Source organism: Gouania willdenowi, chromosome 19 (genome assembly GCF_900634775.1).
Source record: "Gouania willdenowi chromosome 19, fGouWil2.1, whole genome shotgun sequence".
In the NCBI taxonomy this organism is placed as follows: Eukaryota; Metazoa; Chordata; class Actinopteri; order Blenniiformes; family Gobiesocidae; genus Gouania; species Gouania willdenowi.
The window spans coordinates 23214579-23242522 of NC_041062.1; the positions used below are offsets into that span (position 1 = coordinate 23214579).

General features: G+C 39.9%; 1 protein-coding gene across 2 annotated transcripts; it reads left to right on the forward strand.

Annotated features, from left to right (window-relative positions):
• The first annotated feature begins 43 nt into the window (after positions 1-43).
• On the forward strand, positions 44-27944 carry mbtd1 (mbt domain containing 1). Of its 2 annotated transcripts, XM_028475441.1 has the most exons (17): positions 44-206; positions 4477-4681; positions 5288-5421; positions 5514-5628; positions 7030-7112; positions 7195-7312; positions 8494-8628; positions 8697-8785; positions 10378-10612; positions 12272-12327; positions 12601-12705; positions 14326-14473; positions 14563-14645; positions 14740-14974; positions 17311-17382; positions 24140-24265; positions 26534-27944. In XM_028475441.1, the coding sequence occupies exons 1-17, from the start codon at positions 186-188 to the stop codon at positions 26650-26652; spliced, it is 2079 nt and encodes a 692-aa protein (XP_028331242.1). In that variant the 5' UTR covers positions 44-185; the 3' UTR covers positions 26653-27944. The 2 variants fall into 2 exon arrangements, with proteins under 2 accessions (XP_028331242.1, XP_028331243.1); XM_028475442.1 differs by lacking the exon at positions 24140-24265 and having other exon boundaries at positions 26534-27942.

Here is a 27944-nt window from a genome sequence, read left to right on the forward strand (position 1 = left end):
GACCTCCCTCCCTCACTGACCAATCACTGAAAAGTGGGTTACGATGGCGCATGCGCACACTCAGCGCAGTGGTTTGTTGATATTCAGCTGTGTAGTATTCTTTAGGACTCTGTAGAGCTATTTAACGGCTCTGGCTCAGCTTTAGGTCGCACTCTAACCCAGAAAGGCATCTATATGACGGGCTGATGGAAGATACACGGGATTTGGTGAGTGAGTTCCGAGCGTTTTTGGGCCGCGGTCCTGGATGGTTCAGACTTAGCTTAGCCTAGACTTAGCTTCCTTTGTTGTTATGTTGCTGCTGCTTTAACAACCCTCCGTTTCAAACAGCTGCACACTAGAAATGTAACAGACATGGGCTGATCTACATTTATTTATGTGTTACTAGACAATGGCTGCAGCTGTGTAAAAAAAGCGGAGGTGTTAAGTGGGAAAACTGAAAGAATAGGTTTCCGCTAGCCAGCAGTGCTAGCTGTGGTTAGCATTGGAGGCTGTTCAAAATAAGGCCGCTTTATATTAAAGCTCTAAAAGGCTTTTTAAATCCTTTTTCTAAGTATTATGTACTCGATAGGTTAGAATGGCTGATGACATTTTCCCCTGTGACACTAAAGTGGAAGTAAACATGTCACGTTTCCGCTCCTGGTTTCACTTTACTCACATTTAGTTTCACTTTAGTCACATTTAATGTTTATTAATGAGCTTTCTCACGGAATCTGTGGTGGAAAAGGCACCAAAACACACTTATTACGCTAGAGTTTAAATGCACGGAAAACATATCTCTGTCATTATGGTTTCAGTGTCAACAACAATAGAATACACATGGAAACAGGATTTCCTTATAAAGTGTTTCAGTTCCCATGTGCGCTTTAACTTAGTATGTTCTTTAAATTTTATTTGCCCTTTTTAATATTTAAAAATGTAATTCTTTGACCAAACTACGACGACATATTAGGGCCACATAAATAAGAAAAAAAACTGGGCACGATTGGATTAAAGTAAATCATTTAGGAGATGAAAGTCGTATTTTAATAAAAGCGTAATGTTATGACATTAAAGTCATAATATTTCAAGATTAAGGTTGTATTATTTTGAGATTAAAGTTGTAATTTTGTGACGTATTTTATTAGTAGAAAAGAAACAGGATGTTGTGTGTGTGTTGTAGTCACTCGTGCGTTATGGTACGTTCACACCAAACGCATTTTAGGCTTGTACTCATTGAATACAGATGCTTGTCACCAGCGTCTGCTCGGGATGCGCGTGCAGCGCGTCGATGGGAGGGGCTTCTCTGTTGCCGATGGTGTTCATACAATTGATGATATTGTGGCGATCAGTTATGTTCATAATTCACCCAGTGACTGTGAAGTGGTGGGGAACATTATTGTGTTGAGAAGGTGGTGTTTCTGGTCGAATGTATTTTGGTGTGACTCAGTGTGTGCACTGTGATGTTAGAGGACTATAGAGAACTGTGGGCGAATGGAGAATAAAGTTTGGAGTTCCTTGCTGAACGCGCCGCCTCCGACTCCCGTTCATCGGCTCTACATTATCCAGAGAGTGGCCTGGCTTTATTTGCTCCTCGGCGCCGTTTCTGGATTCACCAGAGCTGCGCTCAGACGGGAGTCGCTTTCAGCGCTACTTCCGTCTCTCCCGTGCCCAGTTTGACGACCTGCTGACCTGCATCAGTGCTCGCATCCCCTACCAGGTCCCCAACTACAGGCGCTCTATGCCAGCAGAAGAGCGCCTGTCCATCTGTCGCCACCTCCAGTTAGTGTTTTTCTTCTTCTGAGACAATCACTTGCCTCAGTTAAGGTCAGTGTTCATGACTCCACCATAAGAAAGAGACTGGGCAAAAATGGCCTCCATGGCAGAGATCCGAGAAGAAAACCACTGCTTAGCAAAGACAACATTAAGGCTCGTCTCATTTTTGCCAGAAAACATCTTGATGATCCCCAAGACTTTTGAGAAAAAATACTCAGTGGACTTTTTCGATCTTGGGTTCTACAGCAGGACAATGATCCAAAACACACCAGCAAGTCCACCTCTGAATGGCTGAAGAAAAACTAAATGAAGACTTAGGAATGGCCTAGTCAATGTCCTGACCTCAATCTAATTGAGATGCTGTGGCATGACCTTAAAAAGGCGGTTCATGCTCGAAAACCCTCCAATGTGGCTGAATTATAACAATTCTGCAAAAATGAGTGGGCCAGAATTCCTCCACAGTGTTCCAAAAGACTGCAAGTTATCGCAGACGCTTGATTGCAGTAGTTGTTGCTAAGGGTGGACCAACCAGTTATTTGGTTTAGGGGACAAACACTTTTTCACACAGGGCCATGTAGCTTTAAATTGTTTTTTTCTCATTAATAAAACCCTTCATTTAAAAACTGTATTTTGTGTTTTCTTGTGTTATCTTTGACTAATGTTTAAATTTGTTTGTTCTGAAACATTTAAGTGTGGAAAACATGCACACCCTATGTAATGTCAAACTCCTTCTTACCTGGGATACTGTAGAAAATCGATTATTGAAAATTTTGAATCGATTCAGAATCCTAATTAATAAAAAAAAAATAGATTCAGATGTGAATCTATTTTTTTTTTCCGGCACCCTTACTAACTAGTTCGTCTTTTTAGATATTGTTGCTTCAGGATATTTTTTTGTTTATGTTGATGGATAAATAAATTCAACTTATTGTCTTGTTAACGGGAGTGGAGTCTTTGTGAGAAATGTGTCATTGTGAGAAATCTCTGTAGAATTGTGATCTGTTTAATAAATTTAGACTCGTCATTAATATTTAAACCAAGCACAATAATATTTTTACATTATAATGGCATGTTCACATCAAACGCATTGAAAGCGTCAAATGCGGCAGGTGTACATTCACAATATATGGTGGACGCGCTTCTAGGGAGCGTCGGAGGTCCCGCTGTGTGGCGCGTTTTGAAGCTTTTCCGATGCCGATGCTAGAGTTGGGATTGTTGAACTTTTGGGGCATATCGCGGCGCGTCCAGAGCATCTTCGACACTGGTGACAAGCGTATGTATTCAATGAGCACAAGCGTCCAACTACGTGTGTGAGGCACGATTTTGACGTCCTAAACGCTTTTGGTGTGAACGTACCATAATATATTTTCAACAAATCCTTAAAGGGTCATTCCATGTAATTTCAACAAATGGCCCACGCACTTCAGTCTCAAAAAATTCTGAAATGTTAACCAATTGTTCCCTAATAATTCAATAGGCACTCTATAAACTTTTAGTTATATTGGATGAACACTTTTTGAGATATGGACAATTTAGTGAGGGGGTACATGTCAATTTTCGTGCTTCCTTATTTTCCTTCTATTTTCATCTTCCAATATCTCAGGAACTACATCACATTGGAAACTGAAATGTGTTTTAGTAATACAGCTCCACCTACTCTCTCACAACATACTAAAATATCTGCTATACATCCTATCTGGTGGACAAGCCAGTCCCTCAAAATAGTAAAAAAGTGTGTAAAGCAAACAACTTAGCATATGCCTCAGCTCCCTGTAACTTAATTAGCTTTGAGCTATGTATGTAGATTATTCACATCACTAATAATAAGTCACATATATGCATTGGTTCTTGGATGACAGTCTCTTGAAATTAGAAAAAATACTTTTTTTTATTTTTTTTTTTAACTATTTCCATTGGTCCATAAGTGCATGTGGTAATGCAAGAAAAAAAATCTATGTTCAGGGTCCTCATGGTCACTAAAGTCCTGGAAAAGTTATGGAATTTGAAAAACGATTTTCCAGTCTCGAAAAGTCATGGAATATTTCAACTGTTTTGGAAAGATAGCCTATTTTGTTTTAATGTTTAGAATATTTTAAACCCCAAAGACGTTAAGCGTTATCTCAAAGTAAAAGTGCTGCATACCGGCAGCATAATTGAACGGGAATCACGAGATCTCGCAAATTCACTCTCTGCCTCGTTTATAAAACTGAGCGTACGTAAGATCACTTCAACTGGCGTACGCTAAAAACCAGGAAATGTATACGCAAAAAAAATCTCAGTGCTTCAGAACTAAGCTATGGAAATTTGTTTAAATATTTTGGAAAAGTTTTGAAAAGTCATTGTGAAAAAAGTGTGGGAACCCTGTTATCAGTTTTTCAAAACAATTGCATCAGAAAAAACATTTATTATTTGTATAGAACAAATTTCTCATGTTCTATATTTTCTCTGACCAAAGTGCATGGGCCACTTGTTGAAATGACATGGAATGACCCTACAGTGATTAGGCAGATTAAAATGTCCCTCTTGTCTCATTTGTTTGAGATGCATTCTTTTTGGATGTAAATTTATCAGATCATTTTGCAGCAGTGCCAAAGTTTTGGATGTCATTAAAAAGTGTGTTGTTTGAAAACAGAGGCTGTACGTATTGCTGTGGGTATCGTAGATATAGCATCTTTGTTTCAGCTAATGTGGATCTGACTCTTGGTTTTTTCGTACCTGCTGTAGGCTGAACGAACACCACGTTCAGAGCGGAAGCGGAGAGACTCATTTGGGATGTTCGATGGCTACGACAGCTGCAGCGAGGAGTCCACCAGCAGCTCCAGCTCAGAGGACAGCGAGGATGAGGTGGTGCCCTCTATCCCCGCCACGTTACCAATCATCAAGAACAATGGCCAAGTTTACACCTACCCTGATGGAAAGGCTGGAATGGGTCCGTACTGGTTTGAGTTGATACTGGGAGTTACAGGAATATTTCTACTGCTGGGGTTGATCCTTGACTGTTTTATGTTTCTTTGTGCAACATGATTCCCGTCAGGGTCAATTAATTACAATTATGGAGTAATTATAATTGTAATTTTAAAAAATCTATTGCAATCATAAATGAATTGTAATTGAGTTTAGATGATTAATCTTGTAATTGTAATTGCCAGTTATAATTTCATTTAATGCAAAACTTGGGATGAAAAACAGACGATAGATTATATTTTTTAGTGTTTTTTTCATTTTGATTTAAGGCATCGGTCAAAAAAGTGACTCGTTATCATAAGAGATGCTAACACAAGAGGAAGGTTAAGTTTTATGGGGTATTTTATTTCAGACTCAGTAATTGTGATTCATTGTAATTCAACTTAAGTAATTGAGAATGTAATTTTAATTGACTTTCAGGGGATAAATGATAATCCATATTTAATTGTAATTGGGGGAAAATGTCGGTCACTGTAATCCTAACTGAATTGTAATTGAACATAGATAATTGAAGATGTAATTATAACTGAAAAACGTACTGTAATTGACCCCAACCCTGGTTCCTGTGCAGCCACCTGTGAGATGTGTGGGATGGTCGGAGTTCGAGATGCTTTCTACTCCAAAACCAAGCGCTTCTGTAGCGTGTCCTGCTCGAGGAGTTACTCTTCAAACTCTAAAAAGGCAAGCATCCTTGCCAGATTGCAGGTGAGATTAGAGCATCCTTTAGCTTGCTTATGCTACAATAAAAAAAATGCTTAACCATTACTCTTTTCGTTTTTCTTGTTTTTTTTTTAAAGGGCAAACCACCAACGAAAAAGGCAAAAGTCTTACAGAAACAGCCTCTTGTGGCAAAGTTGGCAGCTTACGCTCAGTATCAAGCAAGCCAACAAAACCAGGCCAAATCCAAAGCCGGTAGGTTCCTACTTAATTCACTCTGTCTTTAAAGAGCCTCAAACCCACTTTTTTCTGCTGAATGCATATGTACTTGGGTATTAAGTAGTGCTGTTTATTAATCCTAACCCCACTCTTCACGCTTTAGTAAAAGTTAGTGCTGTCGAGATTTAAAAAAAAGGTGCGATTAATGAATTATGCTCTGTGATTGATTAATCTAATTAGTTTGTTTTTTAATCGCACCTAAAAATGGCTTAGAAACGCCCTCAATTTGAGGTATTTTCATTTAAATCACATTATTGTGGCAGATCAAAAGATTGGTATATAACAAAGTGTCTTTAGTAATTTATTGTTTTTAACAGACTTGAACAGATGCTTCCACTGTATTTGAGACTAGTCCCAAGGGCCACCCTGTCATATTGATATGTACTTTAGTCAATCTCCAGATAATAGAAAATACAAATGAAATAAAACATCCAGACTTATTCGTTTTGGCTCTGAAACCTGTCGTTTTGTCAACACGGTTTGCACTGTCTGAGTGTCTGCACTAGCTGTCTGTGCTAGCTGCTACATGTTTAGCATTGAGGTGGTAGCAGAGGCTGCAAAGCTCCGATGTTCAGCAAAATCTTTCTTGCTCGATTTGCACACAAATACTATAATTTCGTTTTATGGGCCGCATTCCAATAATTTAGCAATTTCCTAAAAAATATCCGCACAAAGACCGCAGCGTAACATAGGCCGCACTCTATTGGCTAATGAGGGTTCCCTTCAGACGACTCGGCCAATCAGAACAGGCAGGTAGGCAGGCTGCTATACACATGTTAGGTTTAACAGAGATTTCCGTGTTTCAACTGATGAATTTCCTTCTCCACATAAACTAATCTCCTCACTGCCCTGCATCTGCATATAATCCGTTTACAGCTTTTTATGGTCAGTTTGTACTGGATCCAGACTGATACACCGCTCCCTCTGTTCTTCTTTCTATGAACTACCACAAAGCGATTATGCAGATTTTGGACTCTTCAGTCAGAATATAGACGCGACCGCTTGTGAACAAACTAAACGTGGTGAATTGTGATGAGTGTATTCCCATCTGTCTCTGTGTGTGCACAGACGTGTGTGTACATCTTATGGCTGTGTGTGTGAGGTGGTGGGAGTGCAGGGCTGTGTGTGAGCTTCACATTGTGGTTGTAGTGACACATCTCAGCTGTGTGCGTGTCCGCGTGCATACATTGTGTGTATTACCATCTGTGGGCTGACAGAGTGGGCGTGTCTTACTGCTACAGCAGTAACACTCATAATCGAGGCATTTTTTTAATTTCCCCCCTAGTGGCAAGTCAGCAGAAAGCAGGGGTTTCGTTACTCGTTAAGCTGTCGTCAGCTTCACGCTCTTTGCTGTGTGTGTGTGTTTGTGTGTGTCAGTGGTCCACGCAGAGAGCTTTGACTGGGGGAGATATATTTGTAGCAATAACACAATGGGAGCTCCAGTCAGCTGCTTCAAACACGTGAGTCACAAAATGCCAAATTCAGTCAAATCAACACTCGTCAGTAGTTGTTCTAGTAAAATGTGTGTGCTCTGTGCCTCAGGCGCCAATGGGGACGTGCTGGGGAGACATAGCAGAAGGTGTGAGGATTGAAGTTCCCAACTCTGACACAAACCTCTCCACAAAGGTCTACTGGATCGCAGAAATCATTAAACTTGCAGGTAAGATGTCTTTCGGTTTATAATATAATCTGTAACGATTTGTTTTAGCAACGGTTCGATTCGGATCATGATTCGTTGTTGCCACTTCGATTCAAGGATTGGTTAATTTAGAATGATTCAATCTGAAACTGAATTTGACTTGAAATGGATTCAGTAACTTTTTATCCAAAATAATAATGAGTGAGTAAAATCAATCTCTGGATACTGGACAGTACAGGTGAGCTTTCATATATTCCTGTTGTTTCTTGTCTATAAATTATCAACATAAAAAACAAGTAAATGTAGTCATGTTATATTTGAATAAAGTCCAGCCAACACTTCAGTTTAAATTAACAAGATGTCAACATTTCTGCTCCTAATTTTAAATACTCAATACATTTTTAGTAACAATACATACAGTATTAGGTTTACCTGACTCTTGCTTATTTTTCAGGACTGAGCATGTTAAGCGCGTCACAATGCGCCCACAATCCATTTAATGCTTTTCCTTCTAATGAATATGTAAAGTAGGCAGATCTAATAAGGGGAGCAAAACAATGGGAGGGGGAAGTGCATGTAAATAATGCAGTAGACGCAATGCAATTCATCAAAACTGCAACTGTTTGCGGTGACTGTTTCTACACCGAAAATAGTACGAATAAGAGGCAAGTGAAATCTCACGCACAGAGATCATAAAATGTTGACACAAAACATCAGCTGAGATGGAAAAAAGGCTCCAGTTAACCTTTCTAGTAGAAAATAATTTAAATAAAGATACAATACAATTAATTATTTTCATGTCATGATACGTTATATCCCGATGCTAAATAATATGAAATGCATTGCGATACATTGTGATTTCAAAGTGCTCAGTATATTTTCCAAGCTAAAATGCATTGAGGAGTGAGGTAGTTTAACAAGGTCTAATGTGGTTCACTGACACCTAGTGACCGGACATTTACGTGCTATGCATACATTAGTGCAATAAAATGTATTTTTTTTCTTAAAAAACATGATTTTAAAAAAAGCGATTTGGACAATTATTTGATTTATTCGTTAATAGCGTGGTGAAACATCACAATACATCGTTTTTTTCCCAAACTATTGCATTTCTACTGGAGCTGGAGATGTGTCTCTGGAACAGACATTAAATACCAGTTCCTATTATTCTGATATAAGTTGTGTTTCATGTGTGTCTGTAGGGTTCAAGGCTCTTCTACGGTATGAGGGCTTCGACAATGACACCAGTAAAGACTTCTGGAGTAATCTCTGCATCCCTGAGGTGCACCAGGTTGGATGGTGTGCATCTAGTGGCAAACCCCTGGTACCTCCTAAAAGTGAGTGTTATGTGTTGTTTGTGTGTAGCTTTACCTAGACCAGGTTGGTAATTGTTGCTGTTTTACAGGCATACAGCATAAATACTCTAACTGGAAAGCCTTCCTTGTCAAGCGTCTCACTGGAGCGAAAACACTGCCACCTGACTTTAACACCAAGGTGAGGCACACGTGCAAAGTATAAGATCTCCTGAGGAAACTAAGAAGCTCGTCTCACAAGTTCCTGCTTTAAACATTGGCACAGCCACATGCTTCTGTGTGTTGGTGAAAGTGAGGAAAATGAAAGGCTAGCTCGAGTCACAGATCTCTTTTTTTAGCCTCATTTTTGGCAATTCATCTAAAAAATATCAATGCTACCACTTTGAAAATGCTAAAGTTTCTGTTGTTGGTGTGAAATGAACTGCTGCAAACAGAGGCATCAACTCAAGTGATTGGGCATTTTTTTGTAAATGTTGTAGGGTCAATGACCTATGATGGATTTTCACCGCATGATATTTCAAAAAATGGGCATCATTGGGCCGGGTTTGTATGAATATAATGATGGAAATGAAAATAGAAATACAATCTTACACAGAACTGGTATTTAACTAAAATAGGGCAAAAAATGTTTTGAATATTTTGACACTTCTACACGAATAACAGAATAAATTACAGAAGTAATTTAGTAATGTTTGAAATAGAAAAAAGTGAGCGTTATTACGTATTTGGTATCTTTTTATGCATTTAAACCTTTTTAACTAAAATAAATGCAGTTGGACAGAATATTTAGGTGTCACGTTATTTACCCATGTTTTTAGAGCTGTAACTTAAGCAAAAAAGCATTATTTGCACATTTAGAATTTAATCTCACACTGATTGCAATTTCATTTCATAACTACATTTCTGATTAACTGAGCCAATCTACTTACCAAAGTTAAAGGTGCAGTTCGCAACTCTCATATCCCTCTCTCCCCACTGCTCTCTTGCCCTGCCCCCAAACTTTCCAAAGTGCTTCCCTCAGAGGAGCTAACAAGGTAACGTTGTCCGACCGCAACATCATAGTAATATAACATGCTTTGTTAAAAGCACTTCTCTCTCTCAATGTGTACACACCTCAACAACACAGTGTCACTTACTACAGCTCACGCGGAGGCTGCTGAACAACACATGCACCACATAGTTCTAGTGTAACAATTACAAATCAAACATAATGTAAATCAAGCAGCAGTATTTACCTTTCAAACAGAAAAGTCACCACTTCCATCTTCTACTCCTCCAGACCATACACTGTAAAAAAGATGGCACTCTAGCTCCGGGAAAGGGGCGGGGCCTATGAGCAACAGCTGTCAGACAGCCCATCAAACACAATCGTGGCTCTGATTGGTTCTTTTTACTCAATCGCGGTGCATTCTGGCAATCTGCCAAAGGCTGCAGGACCAGCAGGGGGCGGAGCTCAATGCATCTGTTTTTCACACAAACTACTATTTTCATGTCAAGCTGTCCTTACATAGTGACAACTTTAGCAAATATGACAAAAAGTCACTTTTATAAGAGTTGCAGACTGCACCTTTAAAGCAAATGGAACAAATGCTTTTTTTTAAATTAAAGATGGTTTGCCTTTTTGTTTGTCTTGAAGTGAGTAAATGTAATTTTTTTTGTATGATCATTGTTTGCTTTGTTAGTTTAGTGTACACACTGAACCCTACCATTGTGTGATGCACAGTCCAATATAGAACATAGACCAATGTTTTTGTCTTCAAACAATCACGACAGGTACACGAGAACATGCAGTTCCCCTTTAAGAAGCTGATGCGGGTGGAGGTGGTGGATAAGAACTACCTGTGCCGGACACGGGTGGCGCTGGTGGAGCAGGTGATCGGGGGTCGCCTCAGGCTGGTTTATGAGGAGAGCGAAGACGGCTCCGATGACTTTTGGTGCCACATGCAAAGCCCCCTCATCCACAACATCGGCTGGTCGCGGAGCATCGGACACCGCTTCAAACGCTCGGGTTTGTTTACAAACACTGACTCTTCAATTCAGTGAGATTTACACTTTTCAATACAGAACATCAGAACCATCATGCTAAAGCTGCTTCACTAAAACTCCCCTGACACCTGTTATACTGAATAATAATATCTCATTGGTATTGTGATACAGCCACCTATTACGGTGTTTACTGTAATTTCCGCACTGCTGTATTTGCCGCATTCCAATAATTTAGCAATTTTCCAAGAAAAATCCACCTAAACGCCGCTCCGTGACGTAGGCTGCACCCTATCGGCTGATGAGAGTGCCCTTCAAAAGACTCGGCCAATCAGAATGGCAAGGATCAGATGTTGTTCACTCTGAGCAGGTGAAGCTGATTAAAGCTGCTCCCGTTTTCACGGAGCGCCGCTGCAGCTGACGAGAAACAAACGGAGCTTCACAGCAAAGTTGAAGTTAAACGGGCACTGGTGACTCCGTATTTAGGAGTCAGTGAGGATTTGCATAATTTTTTGGCAGTTAAGAAGGTGTTTCGGGTGGTTTAGGTGGTGTTTGAAGCTGCCAGGATGGGAGGGGGGCGGGCGGTGCATCTAATTAAGAAAAAAAAAAAAAAAGTTCCTTGCCTCATGGTGACTGTGTGTCATGCTGATTTCCGCGTTCAGCAGTTTTCATAGGTGTATTCCGTGATTCCGTTTACGATTCTGTTAACGTGGATTTTATAAGGCCCTACCAGTGAGTTATTCCAACTGATCTCACTGAGTTTATTACATTTTCTTGTCATGGAACTCAAAGACACTTTACAGTAATGTTCGTAACGAGGAATAGTCCTATGTTTAAATTTCTGCTTTGTTTTTTAATACTGTAAATAGGAACTACTAGGGGTGTAACGATTCACGATACTGGGTTCACGATACGATTCTCTCACTATTTATTTTACAAAATGGGACTGTACATAAATGACTGAAAAATATTCCTTTATTTTTTTTGGGAAAACACTGTACCATTTTATATTTATTTTTCATTGTCAAAATAATTCCTTGATAAACTATTCAAAACAATGCAATTTAACTAAAAAATAAATCTTGAATGAAATAAATAAAGGAATAATACAAATGAAGAAGAAGCCTAATAATTTAAATTCTGGTTCTAAAGTAAACAATGCAAAACTGCATAATAGTTCTTTATCTTTTTAAAAGTGCAACTAAAAATGTATTTTTTTGCCTTAACAATTGGACTTAAAAAAAGTCATTGCACTGTATTTGCGTCAGATATTAGTGTGGACCAGCAGAGGGCGCTGGTAACCCAGTGGTTGGTTGGGATGCAGATATTATAGCAGTGAAGAAGAGATGCTATGCTAGCAGACAGCGCTATTAGAAAAACGTGACTTTTACAGATATTCACGTAATATTACAGATACAGATTCTTTCAGTGCCAAAGGGGTAAGGAATCATTTATGAACATGTTTAAGAGTAGAAGGCGGCCAGAAAGAAAGTAATAGCAGATTCCGCCCGCCGCCTCCACTTCTGGTGAAGTACTGCGATTCAATTTTCACAGCATCGATGTAAACCGTGATACCTATGAATCGATTTTTACGATTAATCGTTACATCCCGAGCAACTACAGGAGATTGTGATGAACATTTCCTTTTAGCTGCAATAAAGAAATTGATCTCATCACATTACAGATATTGCCAAGAAATCTGAGGGCCAAGTGGATGCTCCTGCACTGCTCTTCCCAAAGGTAACAGACAAGAAAGCACATCTACACTGGAACATGTGTAAAAACTAAGCTCAAACAGCCATAATAGTCATTTTACCGCTCAGTTATTCTGTGCAGGTCAATTTATCTACACAAAGTGGTATAAAAACACTGAAAAGGTATTACATGTTGAGATGGAGATTAAGTAACGGTCCTTAGATATAACATGTCCAACATTTGTGGTTGGATGGGATGAGAAGCAGATATAACTACATCCAACCAGAGATGCTCAGGTTTTTACCTCCTGCACCTCAGGTGAAAGACGTGGACCAGAGCGTTGATTGGTTCAAAGATGGGATGAAGTTGGAAGCCATCGATCCCCTCAACCTCTCAGCTATATGTGTAGCCACTGTAAGAAAGGTAAGGAGTTCTCCAGTTTCACTTTTAAAATTCTCTTTTAGGGTTTACCCATTTCTGTGTCACGTTACACACTATTTATGAAACTTTTAACTACTCACACCTGGAGAATTATCCTTATGTGTTGTACTAAACCCCGCACTGCGTGTTATTCGAGATGCTTCTGCTGTGACGTGTCACCAGGTAAAGGAATAGGAAAAGATTACAGCCAGCCGCTGAGGGAGGGTGGACGGAGCACCAACAAAGGCGTTGAAATATAAACCCTTCGCTTCATTCTGATACAGTCAGATGACGTGTGACAAACTTAAATCAATCTAGTTCAGAAAACAGAGGAGGAGAAACAAAGGGCACTGGGGAGGAGGGGGAGGGTTTTCTTTCTGCATAAATGTCTTGTGGAATAGATGAGACGGCCTTGGACGGCTGGCTGTGTGGAGCCAATGCTGATAAGCGATTTGTTTTCTAGCACAATTTTGATAGCTTTGAGTCCTTTTCTCCAGCACTAATCCAATAAGGTGGCCAATAACATGCAAGCCAAGCATTCAACTTCTCCAACTTGAATTCAATTCCACGTAAATGTTCCAAAGTAGCCTTCTGCTTACTTTTGAGATCACATGAGTCTGAGTCTTAGGAGCCCTGCTCCATCCGTCAGAAATGACTGGCAGCCTTTCTGAAACAGCTGCCAACATAATACGGAATTTGTAGAAAGTTTGACAAATGGACAATCACCTGTTTTCCAGTGAAAAATAACGTGCAAATGTCAGATTGTCCCAAAACATGTATTACCGTGTCACTTTAGGCCAGATTTGAAATAGACAATTAAAAAAAAATTGCTTTCTTCGTTTCAGAATGTGAATTGTGTTTTTTTGCATTTTTCGTGGCCATACCAGCCTGTCATTGCCAGATCTCGTCAGATCTCTGAAGCTTTGCTTAGCCGGGCCTGGTTAGTAGTTGGATGGGAGACCACTAAGAATTCCAGGTGCCACAGTGGGGTGGCAGTTGCCCCAGTGGTATCTACCATTGTGTCCTTGGGCAAGACACTTCACCCACTGTGTGAGTGAGTGGTAAATGGACTAAATGGACTGGATTTTATATAGCGCTTTATCACCACTGAAGCAGTCTCAAAGCGCTTTACATATCAGCTCATTCACCCAATCACTCTCACATTCACACACCAGTGGGACAGGACTGCCATGAAAGGCGCTAGTCGACCACTGGGAGCAACTTAGGGTTCAGTGTCTTGCCCAAGGACACTTCGACACATAGTCAGGTACTGGGATCGAACCCCCAACCTCTCGATCAGAAGACGACCCACTACCACCTGAGCCACGGTCGTGGTAATGGTGGTCGGAGGGGCCGATGGCGTACTATAGCAGCATCACTTCTGTCATTCTGCCCCAGGGCAGCTGTGGCTACAATAGTAGCTTACCACCACCGTGTGTGGAGTATAATAATAATACACATCAATGTAAAGTGCTTTGAGTGTCCGTGAAAGATAAATCCAATGCAATATTATTATTTCCTCAGCTTTCTGCAATCACAGAAACTGTGAGGCCCTGGATGTGTGATGTGTGCCCAGCTGTGATTGGCTGATCTGCTAATCGGTGGTGCTTTTCTGCCCTGCAGGTGTTGGCAGACGGATACCTCATGATCGGTATTGATGGTTCAGAGGCAGTGGATGGATCAGACTGGTTCTGCTATCACGGCACGTCCCCCTCAATCTTCCCTGTCGGCTTCTGTGAAATCAACAACATTGAACTCACGCCCCCCCGAGGTACATGGGATGTTATCAAAGAGCCTAATGGCTAATGCTGTGTTTTTGGAGCATGAAGGGATGATTTTAATGCTGCTCCTGTTCCTCAGGGTACACTAAACTGCCATTTAAATGGTTCGACTACCTCAGAGAAACCTGCTCACGAGCTGCTCCTGTGAAGCTGTTCAATAAGGTAGAATGTGTTTTGCACAGACTGATCACATGGCTTTCTTTCTTCTGTGATTTGGACACATTTGTGATTGTTTTCGTTACATTTGTGCCTTTAGGATGTTCCCAATCATGGTTTCCGGCAAGGCATGAAACTGGAGGCCGTGGATCTGATGGAGCCCCGGCTTGTGTGTGTAGCCACAGTAACGAGGATCGTGCACCGTCTGCTGAGGATCCACTTTGATGGCTGGGAGGACGAGTATGATCAGTGGGTGGACTGTGAGTCTCCTGACCTCTACCCTGTGGGCTGGTGTCAGCTGACTGGATACCAGCTTCAACCTCCAGCAGCACAGAGTAAGAACCACAACTGCACTAAGCATGTCATGAAAAGAAGGGCCCACTAATCCTTTGAAAGTTACATTTACCATCTCACAATTAATGCCAACTTAATCATTCTTTAATGACATGCAACTTTGCCAATGAGCTCTAATGTTTACAAAAGTTTTCCATGAACAAAGGTTAGAGGATTGTGTTCTGCCCTGTTTAAAGAGTCCTCTTCCTTAAAGCTGCCATCCGGAGTTTCTGAGAAACATCCGTACACAGTTCCACATTCACTTTGATTGACAGTCTCAAAAACAGGAAGTCGAAGCCTATTGGCTGGGTGCAGTCGGCGATTGTTTCCATTTGTATGAGGGTCTATAGGACGAAGGAGGGACTTATATGCATTAATTATATGAATGACCACTGACAGTAGACCATAGTAAAAGACTAGTTATGTATTTTTTCTCATTTCAAAAGAATTATACATAAACATAGATTTTTCAGAAACTACACAGGATATCAGCTTTAAGTAGACAGACGGATAACTCCTCCAACACACTGAGTTCAATAAACAATACTGTTCACCGTATTTTATTGATAATGTGCCGTAAGGAGTAAAACTGAAAGGAATAACAAACGTATTTCCTTTAAATATATGCATAACACTGCCACATGGTCACCTAATGTACAACATTTTTATTTCTATTAATAATGCCTTTAGTTGCTTGAGACCGTGAAATGCTGTCAACTGGAGATATACGTATCGAATAAACTGCAATGAACATTCAAACTGATAAAATATACTTACACAGAAATGAACAGAATAATGTTTGATTCATCTAATTACTGACTATGCTCCCTTAGGCGTTTACATGTGAAGGATGGACATAGATTCTGCAGAGCACTGCACAATGTGCTTTTTCTAATACGCAACAAACAAATTGGCGGCAACAGGAATCAAGGCTAAACTGTGCATACAATGAACTGGCGTCATCTAGTGGCTGTCAAAGGAAACATACATTTATCACATAACGACACAGATTGTTCCCTCCTATCAAACTCCTTCTCTGTGTGTGGTATGAAAGACTAATGCAATGTAAACAGCTTTTAGTGTCTTATGAAAGCTAATGCATTATTATTAGGTCTGGGACTTCATTGCGTTAATCGCGATTAATGCCATCCATTCATTTTCAGACTCGCGGAGCCTCACATATGTCATCACAGATCATCTGCTTTAAAGGCATGATTAGAGGGGTCTTCAGTGGGCTACGCGGGAGCGTTATATCCCATACTATGTGTTGTACCTCGTTCCTCTCCTTCAAGGAACAGAAGTTATAGCCATAACATTTCGCTATTGACTACCACTCTTGATTTCTTTTATTGTTTCTTAAAGCCAGAAAGTTGCCATTTTAAATGACCAGTTTTGTGGCATGTCTGTGATCTACTTATTTTCTACGAAATTAAACAACTGAATGAACATACTCCAAGACTGGTGATTCCATAATTTTGGCCATGGGTTGTATAATGTAAAGAGTATTGGTCCTAAAACTGAACCTTGTGGAACTCCATGATTAACTTCGGCGTGCGCTGAGGAGAGATTATTAACATGAACAAAGTGGGTTCTGTCTGATAGGTAGGATTTAAACCAACCTTGCGCCATTTCTTTATTTCCAAAAACACTTTCCAGACTCAAGCAATAAATCATGATCCTCTGTATTTTGAAAATCCAAAATGAGGAAACCGAAGTGCTCGCTGAGGCATCCGGGCACGCGTAGCTACTGAGTGCATGGAGGGGGGTGGGGGGCTTCCTCATTCCACCGAGCGGAGTGAGAAAGCATACACGCACAGCGCAGCTCCCAATATCAGCTGCTGTCTGCGAGAGAGGCTTCTCAACACAAAATCAGATGAAGTCAGATATGAGGGCCAGTCTTCACACTGATACTGTGAAGGTCCTCATCAGAATCAGCATCAAGGGGACACAACTGATGGTCTATGATGCCAAGCCAGATGTTCAGCTGTGGTTCTCTCAGGGTAAGAGGGTTAGGAGACCCCACTATAAACAAAAACAGTTTTGCACATTGCATTGTGGGATTTGGAGTCCCAAAGAAGAATGCAAAGACAGCGCCGAAACAGAAAAGTTTCTTTAAGCAAAGTTTTTACTTCATTTTTTCTGTGATTTCTTGTTTTTTTTTTCGCCAAACAAAGAAAACAGTGATTGGTTTGATGCCATTTATAAGATACTTTGTGCGGTTTAATGATGGCATCATGTGGGGATAGACTGTGCACATAAAGCTAACCATATAGATGATGTGCTTGGCAGGACGATGCAGTCCCAGATTCACAGTGTGCTTTGATCTGCTGTTTCCTAGGTAACAGAGACCTGTCCCAGTCGGTGCCCAAGCAGAAGAAGAAGGTCCAGCAGTACAAAGGCCAAAAGAAAAGTGAGTATTCTTTTCTTTGCCTCTGCTCCATGATCTAACGATCAGATCATTGATAAAAAGCTGTGTTTTCTGTGAAAATGTTTTAAACATGGTTGTACAGGTGGACAATGTGACATGTGGAGGTGCTTCCTTTACAATGAGAGTCTCATACCAAAGAAAGGAAGCGCTGTCCACCACACGCACATGATCCACACATGATCCACATACATCTGGATTTGTGGGGCAATCCAGCTCGTCGTCATGTGGATCCTCTGGAACTTTGAGCTTTTAGGTTAAACGATAGCAAACAGCTATTTGTGGATGTGACAAGACAGAAGTAGGATTTAAAACAGCTGCAGGCGATAAAGATGAAGTGTGGGCCTCCATAGATCAAGAATTCAAAGATTATTTACTCACAAACAAATGTTTGAAAGTTCATCTTCATCTCCACTGTAAACACTCGTCTTGTCGACATAGTTAGGAAAGTATGGTGCATTGGATTCCGGGATCTGGAGTCTGTAGACAGATGCATAGAAGGGTTTTTACTTCATTCTTAACAGGACTTCTTTTTGCCCCAAAAAAACTCTTCTGAAGTGACATCCCAATACATTTGTGGTGTTTTCACACCAGATTAACCCCCATCATCCTCAAATATAACTGAATATAAGAAATATCAATCTGACCCCAGCGATGTTTGCCTCTAGAAAATGATTTTCAGAAAATGGTTGACCAAGTTTTTGTGTCAGGCACTTTATTTGTTGAATACATAAATAATCCTTTGATAATGAAAACTTGACCTGTTCTCTAGCGCCACCATCAGGCCACACTTTTAAATTAGAATACATTGATCTTGAATATGAAATATCAGTTCTACTTTGGCAGGTGTAAGTAGTAATAATAATAATAATAATGCGTCAATTTTATATAGTGCTTTATCATAGACACTCAAAGACGCTTTACAGAATTAAGGCATTATTCATTCACTCCACACTTAGTGGTGGCAAACTACTGTTGTAGCCACAGCTGCCATGGGGCGGACTGACGGAAGTAGGTTACAGACTTGTCAAATTGACTCCAAGGATAACAGGAGGGTTAAGTGAGCGATTGATCTTTTTATTGATCTGAGGCTTACACTTCATACGTTTTTATCTGATAAACAAACGATCGTCTCCAGCAGCTTTAAATGTATTGTTTAAATCCTCCTGTTGGTCCAGGAAACAAACTTTGGCCGAGCATGATGGAGTTCTTAGTGAGGTGGTCAGAGGAAGTTTTTGTGGCTTCTATTGGCTTTGTGATTGTCCAGCAGCCACAGTGTGAACCTTGCACAAATACCCCCCATTCCTGTCTTTGTTTCATGTTTGCTTGTTTCAAGGACAAAAAATAGACGACACATTGAAATTTAAGATGCTATGCATATACACAGAATGAAATCCAAACAAATGCATTCTGTCTTTGTGGTGAATCCCCTGTATTTTAAAACAGGTGACACTTGTCAACCACTTACTAAATACAATGAACGACTAAGAGAGAATTTTTTGGTCATGTTGTTCTTGATGTAATGTGTTTGTTGATGATTTTAAATGTTGTTACTAGGGATCTAACGATTCACTCAACTCCCGATACGATTCGATTCACGATACTGGGTTCACGATACGATTCTCTCACGATTAATTTCACAAAATGGGACTGTACTTAAATATTCCTTTATTTTTTGGGGGGAAAAAAAAACTAAAAAATACTGTACTATTTTCCTTTTATTTTTCATTGTCAAAAGAATCCCAATTCAAACAATGCAATTTAACTAAAAATAAATCTTGAATGAAATAAATAAAGGAATAATACAAATGAAGAAGCCTATTCATTTAAATTCTGGTTCCATAGTAAACAATACAAAACTGCATAATAGTTATTTTTCTTTTTAAAAGTGCAACTGAAAATGTATTTTGTGACTTAACAATTGACTTTAAAAAAAAAAAAAACAGTCTGCACTGTATTTGCGTCAGATATTTGTTTGAACCAGCAGAGGGCGCTGGTAACCCAGTGGTCGGTTGGCATGCAGCTAAGTGTAGTGAACAAGAGATGCTACGCTAGCAGACAGAGCTAATAGAAAAACGTTACTTTTACAGATATTCACTTAATATTACAGATATTCTTTTGGTGCTAAAGGGGTAAGGAATCATTTATGAATATGTTTAAGAGTAGAAGGCGGCCAGAAAGAAAGTATTAGCAGATTTCGCCCGCCGCCATGACTTCTGGTTAAAAAAAGTACTGCGATTCAATTTTCACAGCATCGATGTGAACCTTGATACCTATGAATCGATTTTTAACTGCCTTACGATTAATCGTTACATCCCTAGTTGTTACTGATTATTTTAATGTTCTTATTTATTTTTAAGCTGTTGAATGTTTTCTGTTGCATTTTTTGATCATGTAAAGCACATTGAGTTGCCTTGTGTATGAAATGCGCTATACAAATAAATTTGCCTTGCCTTGCTTGACAATTAGGTGATTAGAATCTGGTAGGCCTACCTTTGTTGACATTGAAATGCTGTGAACATTCCTAATAGGGCTGGGTAATATGGACCAAAACTCATATCTCAATATTTTTTCTCAAAATAAGCTATTATATTATAGATACAGTGGGGCAAAAAAATATTTAGTCAGCCACCAATTGTGCAAGTTCTCCCACTTAAAATGATGACAGAGGTCTGTAATTTTCATCATAGGTACACTTCAACTGTGAGAGACAGAATGTGAAAAAAAAATCCAGGAATTCACATTGTAGGATTTTGAAAGAATTTATTTGTAAATTAACACTCATACTGGGCTCAACCATAGACACGTTGTTCCCAAATACCTGTTTTATGGAATTTCCACTCACTTCTTCCTCTGTTCACAGCCACCACCATTATTCCTAAGCCGCACACTGGTCACCAAACTGGCTTGATAATACAACAATAAGCACAATATACACAACCACAATTTCACATCGCATCACTTGAAACCTATCGACTACTCCCCACCCATTCCATTTCCTATCTTGTATCCCCCCTCCACCCCCTCACCTTGGTGTAACACTGCCCTCTCCTTTTTACATCCTCCCTTTAATAAAGTATTTCTTACCCTTCCCTAGGGAGAGCTGGTGATGGTCACAATTATGCAATGAAATAAATAAATTTATTTAATTGCAATAACAAAATATGCATTGCTGTTAAAAGATTGCACTTCTTGTAGTGTTAACCTTCAACAGCATGTGCAGACAAAGGGAAAAAAAATTTAAAAAAAAAAAAATCCTACAATGTGAATTCCTGGATTTTTTTTTCACATTCTGTCTCTCACAGTTGAAGTGTACCTATGATGAAAATTACAGACCTCTGTCATCATTTTAAGTGGGAGAACTTGCACAATTGGTGGCTGACTAAATACTTTTTTGCCCCACTGTATATATATTAGTGGTGCACTAATTTTCTGGCCGATCACCGATTTTTTTTAAAAAATTTTTTAAAAGCCTGACTGGCCGAGACCGACAAATATAAATTAAAAGTTTAGAACATTGCTGTCCAAAATACTAAATTATAACAGTTCCTTTAGTTTTTCATTTTTCACATTTTAAAAACTAAATAAACGTGTCCAACAGGTTACACTGCAGAAGTGTTTGGAGCTCTTAGACTAAAATAAAGTGCACAGCAGTATTTTGGTTTTACAAATAAAGAAAATCACAGGGTTTGGGGTAAATGATAAAATAATAATCTACAGGACAAACTAACAAAACATCTTAAACTACCAATAAAGTGTCCTGAGTTTTAGGTTTCCTTGTAGAGCAAAAATAAAAAATGTTCAAATGCAGCAGCTTTGTGGATATTTAAATGTAAAAATATTATTCTAAAAATAGCTTATAACAGCTGACAGGACAAAAGCTAAAAGTCAAACATTCTTCAGAAATAATAAAGTGCAGCTTGTGTAACATTTTCATAAGTCAAAGGGTAATAACAGAATGAACATGACACAGGTTAGTTGTTCTCACACTTATTACAGTCACTTGTTTATTAGTGGAAGCTTTTTGATCAAATCCAAAGCCATGAACTCCATCATTTTCACTGATAAGTGCTCTCAGCGGACCCCCGGCTTTGTTTACCGCTAGCCTTAGCTTGATTACGAGCTTCAAACGCTGCATGCTGAGCGGTGTGGTAGCGTTTTGTTAACAGCTCCACCAAAGTTGAGAAATTGCGATCCTTTGCTCTTTTTTTTTTGTGTAAAACTGCCGACCAAAGCTAACCATGCTCTGGCTGTCGTTGTTATCCTGTGTTGCAGAGGCATGTGCAGCACACACATGCACACATGAGCTGGTGGGTCGGCCAATCAGTCAACTCACAGCAGAAGAGGACAGTAGCTGACTTTATGACTGACTTTAAGACCTTTGCGGAGGTAGAAAAGATCGGCGGAAAAGATCGATTTCATATGCAAGGATCAGTCGACTGCAGATCCCCCAAATTCAGGGAAATCGGCACTGATCGATCGGTGCATCCTTAATATATATACAGTCCCCTCCAAAAGTATTGGAACGGCAAGGTCAAATCCTTTGTTTTTGTTGTATACTGAAGACATTTGGGTTTCAGATCAAAATATGAATGAGACAAAAGTTTAGAATTCCAGTTTTTATTTCATGGTATTTACATCTAGATGTTAAACAACTCAGGACAGAGCACCTTTTGTTTGAAACCACCCACTTTTCAAGTGAGCAAAAGTATTGGAACAGACATTAATTAATTAACTTAAAGTCAATAACATTAAATATATGGTGGCATAACCCTTACTTGCAATAACTGCATCAAGCCTGCGACCCATTGACTTCACTAAACTGTTGCATTCTTCATGTGAAATGCTTTTCCAGGCCTTTATTGCAGCTTCTTTCACTTCTTGTTTGTTTCTGGGGGTTTCTACCTTCAGCCTCCTCTTCAGGAGGTAAAATGTTCTATTGGATTAAGGTCCGGTGATTGACTTGGCCAGTCTAAGACCTTCCACTTTTTCCCTGATGAAGTCCTTTGTTGTGTCGGCAGTGTGTTTTGGGTCATTGTCTTGTTGCATGATGAAGCTTCTCCAGATTAGTTTGGATGCATTTTTCTGTAAATTGCCAGACAAAATGGTTAAGTCGACTTCAAAATTCATTCTGCTGCTACCATGAGTTACATCATCATCAAAGACTAGTGAGCCTGTTCCAGAAGCAGCCATGCAACCCCAAGCCATGACGTTACCTCCACCATGCTTCACAGATGAGCTTGTGTGTTTTGGATCATAAGCAGATCTTTTCTTTCTCCATACTTTGGCCTTTCCATCACTTTGGTAGAGGTTCATCTTTGGTCTCATCAGTCCATTAAACTTTGTTCTAAAACTTTTGTGGCTCATCTCTACTTCTTTGCTAAATCCAATCTGGCCTTCTGATTCTTTTTGCTGATGATTGGTTTGCATCTCGTGGTATGGTCTCTATATTTCTTCTCTTGAAGTCTTCTGCGAACAGTGGATTGTGATACCTTCATTCCTGCCCTGTGGAGGTTGGCAGTGATGTCACTGACTGTTGTCTTTTGGTGTTTCTTCACAGCTCTCACAATGTTTCTGTCATCAACTGCTGTTGATTCCCTTGGCCGACCTGTTCCATGTCTGTTGCTCAGTACACCAGTAGTTTCTTTCTTTCTTTTTCAGGACATTCCAAATTGTTGTATTGGTTTTGCCAAATGTTTGTGCAATAGCTCTGATCAATTTTCCCTCTTCTCTCAGCTTAAAAATTGTTTGCTTTTCTCTCATAGACAGCTCTCTGGTCTTCATGTTTGCTTAACAGCAAATGCAGTTTTCACAGGTGAAACCCAAAGCCAAAAACAAGAACTATTTCATGTTTAAGCAATCAATGTAAAAGGCAAAACCTCAGTGACATGACCATCAGTCACATGTTCCAATGCTTTAGCTCACTTGAAAAGTGGGTGGGTTCAAACTAAAGGTGCTCTGTCCTGAGCTGTTTAACACATCTGTCTACCTATAAAAGCAAGAAAGGTGTGTGTTTGTGGAGCGAATATCTCCTCGATGCTGTTTCTGTTCAACCTGAAACTTTGTCAACGGCTTCCAAATACCCCGTGTGTGCATGCGTTATTTTGGAGTAGTTTGGGGTTGCAAAACATTCAAAACATTCATTTTAACTTTAATATTACGGCTCCATCTCGGTATTGAGCGTGCTACTTCCGGTTCCGGGTCACTGGTTCATGATGTCACTCTGTGGCAGTTTGTTTGGGTTGAAAAACAAAGGTCAATATTAAAAACGGTTTTGTACACTTGCATTTGATCTTTATTTAATTAACAGTCTTCTTTTTTCATTTTCTTTCTTTGTTTAGTGTTCTTTTCATTTGTAACATTTCTTGAGCATCTGTGACATACGTAATTTCCCCCTGGGATGAATAAATTACTTCTGATTTTAATTTATTGGACGCCATCTTGAATTTCCTCAATAATGCCCCCTTTTCCAAGGTTCCCAGGGTTTGGCAACCGAACTATGAAGCTCTACAGCCTGGGTAGGATTCACCACAAAGATAGAATGCATTTGTTTGGATTTAATTCCGTGTGTACGCGTAGCATCTTAAACTTCAACGTGTCATCTATTTTTTGTCTTTGAACCAAGTAAACAAGAAAGGACGGGACTGTCTGTTTTTGTTTTTAAAATAAAAACGGGGCGTAAGTTTCTGTCCTGTGTGTAGTCGGCTCCTGGTAGCTCACCTGAATGTGGCTTGGTGTTCAGAGAGGAAGATTCCGGTTGGTCGACGGCCCCTCAGTCAGTCAGTCAGGAGGAGGAGCAGCTTCTCAGGGGACGAAGAGCAGAGTTCGCCCCCTTACCCCGCCCCCCAGCCCCACCAAAACCAATCAGGTAACAGAGCAGGTCCTCTGAGCCCCTGTCACAAAGCCCTGCTGTGGGAGTGAAGCTGCTGATGCTGCATGACCTGCTGTTTGTGAACTCATCCTCATCGACCCGCGGGAATCACCCGTCAAAGATTCACAGATACGACGTCATCATCACCCAAACCTTCTGAGTTTAGCTCACACTGCAGCATGGAGCGTTTATTTACAGATGTAACATGTGTGCACACTTCAGAGAAGACCATAAACTAACAGATGCCATCAACAGTCTTTCAGAAAAGGTGGGACGTGTGTTACATGGTGATGATAATCAGACTGTTTAGAGGAGGGGTTCTCAACCTTGGGTCGCGAGACACTGGGAGTGGGTTGCCAGATGCCTTGTAGAAACTAAGAATATTTTTTTTTTTAGAATTTGTGCCCATTTTTGCTTATTTTTACCCTTTTTCTGCAACCACACCAAACTTGCCACATTTTAACCTATTTTTATCACTTTTAATTGCCATATTTTGCTACTTTTTAATACATTTTTCACATTTTTGGCATTTCTAAACCCTTTACACCACTTTTCCCACCTATGTTGCATATGTTGACCAAATATTTTCACTTTTAACCTCTTCATTATATTTCATGTTTATTTTTGCCAATTTAACCACATTTACGATCTGTTATGCCCATTATTTGCTAGTTTAAACTAATTGTTCCTACCTAACTACTTACTTACTTTTTCCGACATTGCTCCTCCCCCTACCCCCATTTATGCCAGTTTCAAGCCAGTATTGACACTGAACCCTTTTTTTAATCACTTTCTCTGTCCATTTTTGGCCACTCTAATTTACAACTTTTAACCTTTTTATTTTTGATGATTTACATCTTTAAGATGAATATATCCTATGGCACAAATAATACTAAATGTTCCTGGATAATAGTGGATATTATTCAGATGAATAAATAAATGTGGTTATCACAGATTCATAGAACAATGGACCATCATTTTACTGACTTTATGGATGGACCCCAAAAATCTCTCCCCTTTATTCCCCCTATAGATGGTCCTGTCTCCACATGACTGTTCTTCAATGTTCATGTCTGTGTTCAACCACCTTCAGCTACAGTGGGGGTCCCCGCTTTCTGGAACCTTTATTTTGGGGTTGCTACCTGAAAAGGTTGAGAACCACTGCTTCAGAGGAAACCTCATTCACATCTTTAGAAATCTTTGTATTTGTCAGGTTTAGGTTTGAGGTGCTGCTGTTAGACGGTGAGCAGATATCTTTGATGTGTTGAGTGCGTTTAATCAAACGTGAGACGCTGTTTGGAGCTCATGTTTGTTAAAGTCTCTGCTCGACTCCATCTTGTAAACGACAAACATCAGATTCAGTTTAGTGGCTTTACTTGTTAGCATTCAATGCTATTTCCTGTCCCTACTTTCCTGGAATGATGGTGTATCGTTCTGCACACACTTCATGTCCAGTCCATTCCCATACGACCACTTTGTACCACGAGATGTTGTGGAGTCACTCGAGCAGCTTCTGTTCCTCAGGACTCACTGCTGCCACAAAGCAAAGCTGCAGTGACCCCACAGCCAACACTCAAAGTGGAGACACTACTGTAAACTTCTGGACTTGGATGTTTTCAAAATGGTTCCTCAGGGTTGGGGTCAATTACAATGATGTCTTCAATTATTCATGTTAAATTACAACTCAATTGTGATTACATTTTTTCCAATTACAAATAGAATTACAATTATTTATTCCCTGAAAGTCAATTTTGTTCTCAAATATTAAGGTTCAAATTTATTTCATCAATATTACTAAGTCTTTAATAGAAAGTCCAATAAAACGTGACCTCCCTCTTGTGTTAGCTGTAAAACTGAAAACAGTGGGATAAGTTGATATGAAACATATTTTATTCATTCTTAACTACATGTGTGTAAGTCATAGAACTGTAACATGGTTCCCCAGGTTTGCGTTTCATTAAATTCTAATTGACTGTAATTGTAACCATGAAAATTCTATAAAAACTAAGACAATTATCTGAACTCAATTACAATTCAATTATGATTACAACAGACAGATTTTTTTCAATTACATTTGCCAATTATGCTATAATTGTAATTAATTATCAGGTACACGATTACAATTGTAATTGAGCCCAACCCTGGCTCTGGTTCTCCTCGTGCATGTGCATCACGTGCATGAGCACCAGCACCAGCAGCTCATCCACGCCACTGTTCTCTCTCTCTCTCATCTGTGTCTCTGTGTGTGCGTGTGCATGTGTGTAGAGTCTCTGCTGAGGATGAAGGAGGAGGCAGCTGAAGGGGACGAGTTCACCTTCTCACAGGGCACCTCTGACCAGGAGAGCAACGGCTCGGGCAGCTACTACATCAAACAGGAGCCGTGAGGGGGGTTAGGGGGCGGAGCCACAGGATCCAAGACACAACCGGGAAGGTCTGTGGGAACGTTGGAGAGTCGCAGCTGCTCCAGGGATGGAGTAAGGAGGAGAACCATGGTCCACATTGTAGCTGAGTGCACTGACTCAATCATTGAAGAAGTCCTGATGATGATGATGATGATGAAGGGCGTTGGAGGAGCACCAGAGTCGGGCCAGGGTCACAGATTTTTGGGCATTCTCAGTTAGTTTTTTATTTTTCTCTGCTGCCTGAAACGTCTGATCAGGGCTTGTTCCACCATCAGGGCTTTAAAAGGCCTGGGGAGCGAGGTCTGACTGGCAAACAGGAGCAGAGATGTGTATATTTGGGTTGCCAGGTGGAGTGGTGGTATTTTGTCGATAGTACTTGAAGTTTGTGGGGTTTTTTTGTGTTGCTTTTTGGGTTGTTTTTGTCTCAATGTTTTTAATTTGCTTTGACATGATGATACGGTGGCGTGTGAAAAACGTGACGTGTGTTGTTTCATAAAGTGGATTTATTCATATATAGTATGTGGAGACCTATTCAAATAAAGCTACAGAGTATAGATATTCAAATGTGATTGGAAGAGAGATCTAAGTAGAGTGCAGTGCTGCTCCACATACGTTTAACAGATGATTTATTTGTTTTTCTACAGTTTCACTTCATTCCTGATTCAGTCACAGCAGAAGTATTGATTAGACGTCAATAGTACAACTCATCAAATGAAGGCAATACGCTCCCAGTGTTGGTTGAAGGACTGCAGCTCCTTTAAACTCATACAGTTTACTAACACGGTACGGAGACGGAAGATCAAGAGAAAGAACTTTGATTCATTACCAAACTCACAAAGTCTGCAGAGCTAATCCTACACTAACCAGGATTCCCACCTTCTGTCTGTCTGTGGGTTTAGTGGGGCTGTAGCTCCATGTGATAGGAGCGTGTTGAACAGGAATAACACTGGAGAAACCACACTCCTGGTGTTCCTCATGGGAACAAACCTGACCCATGTTCAGTTTGTAGAAACTACTTTTAAAACATCTGATGTTTCCGTCTTCTGGAGGGAGTGTGTAGTGTCACCAGGTGTTTAAAGAGATTTTTACAAATGTGGCCTAAATATTTTTAATGTTCTTATTACAAGATTTATGCCTAACTAAACACATTATACACCATATTTATTCTATTAACTTTTAAAAATGGGACTACAGTTTTAGGGCCTGTGTTCCTCCATCTTGAAATCACCTGACTGATGATGTCACACGGCCCCACTGTTTAAACATTCCATTGT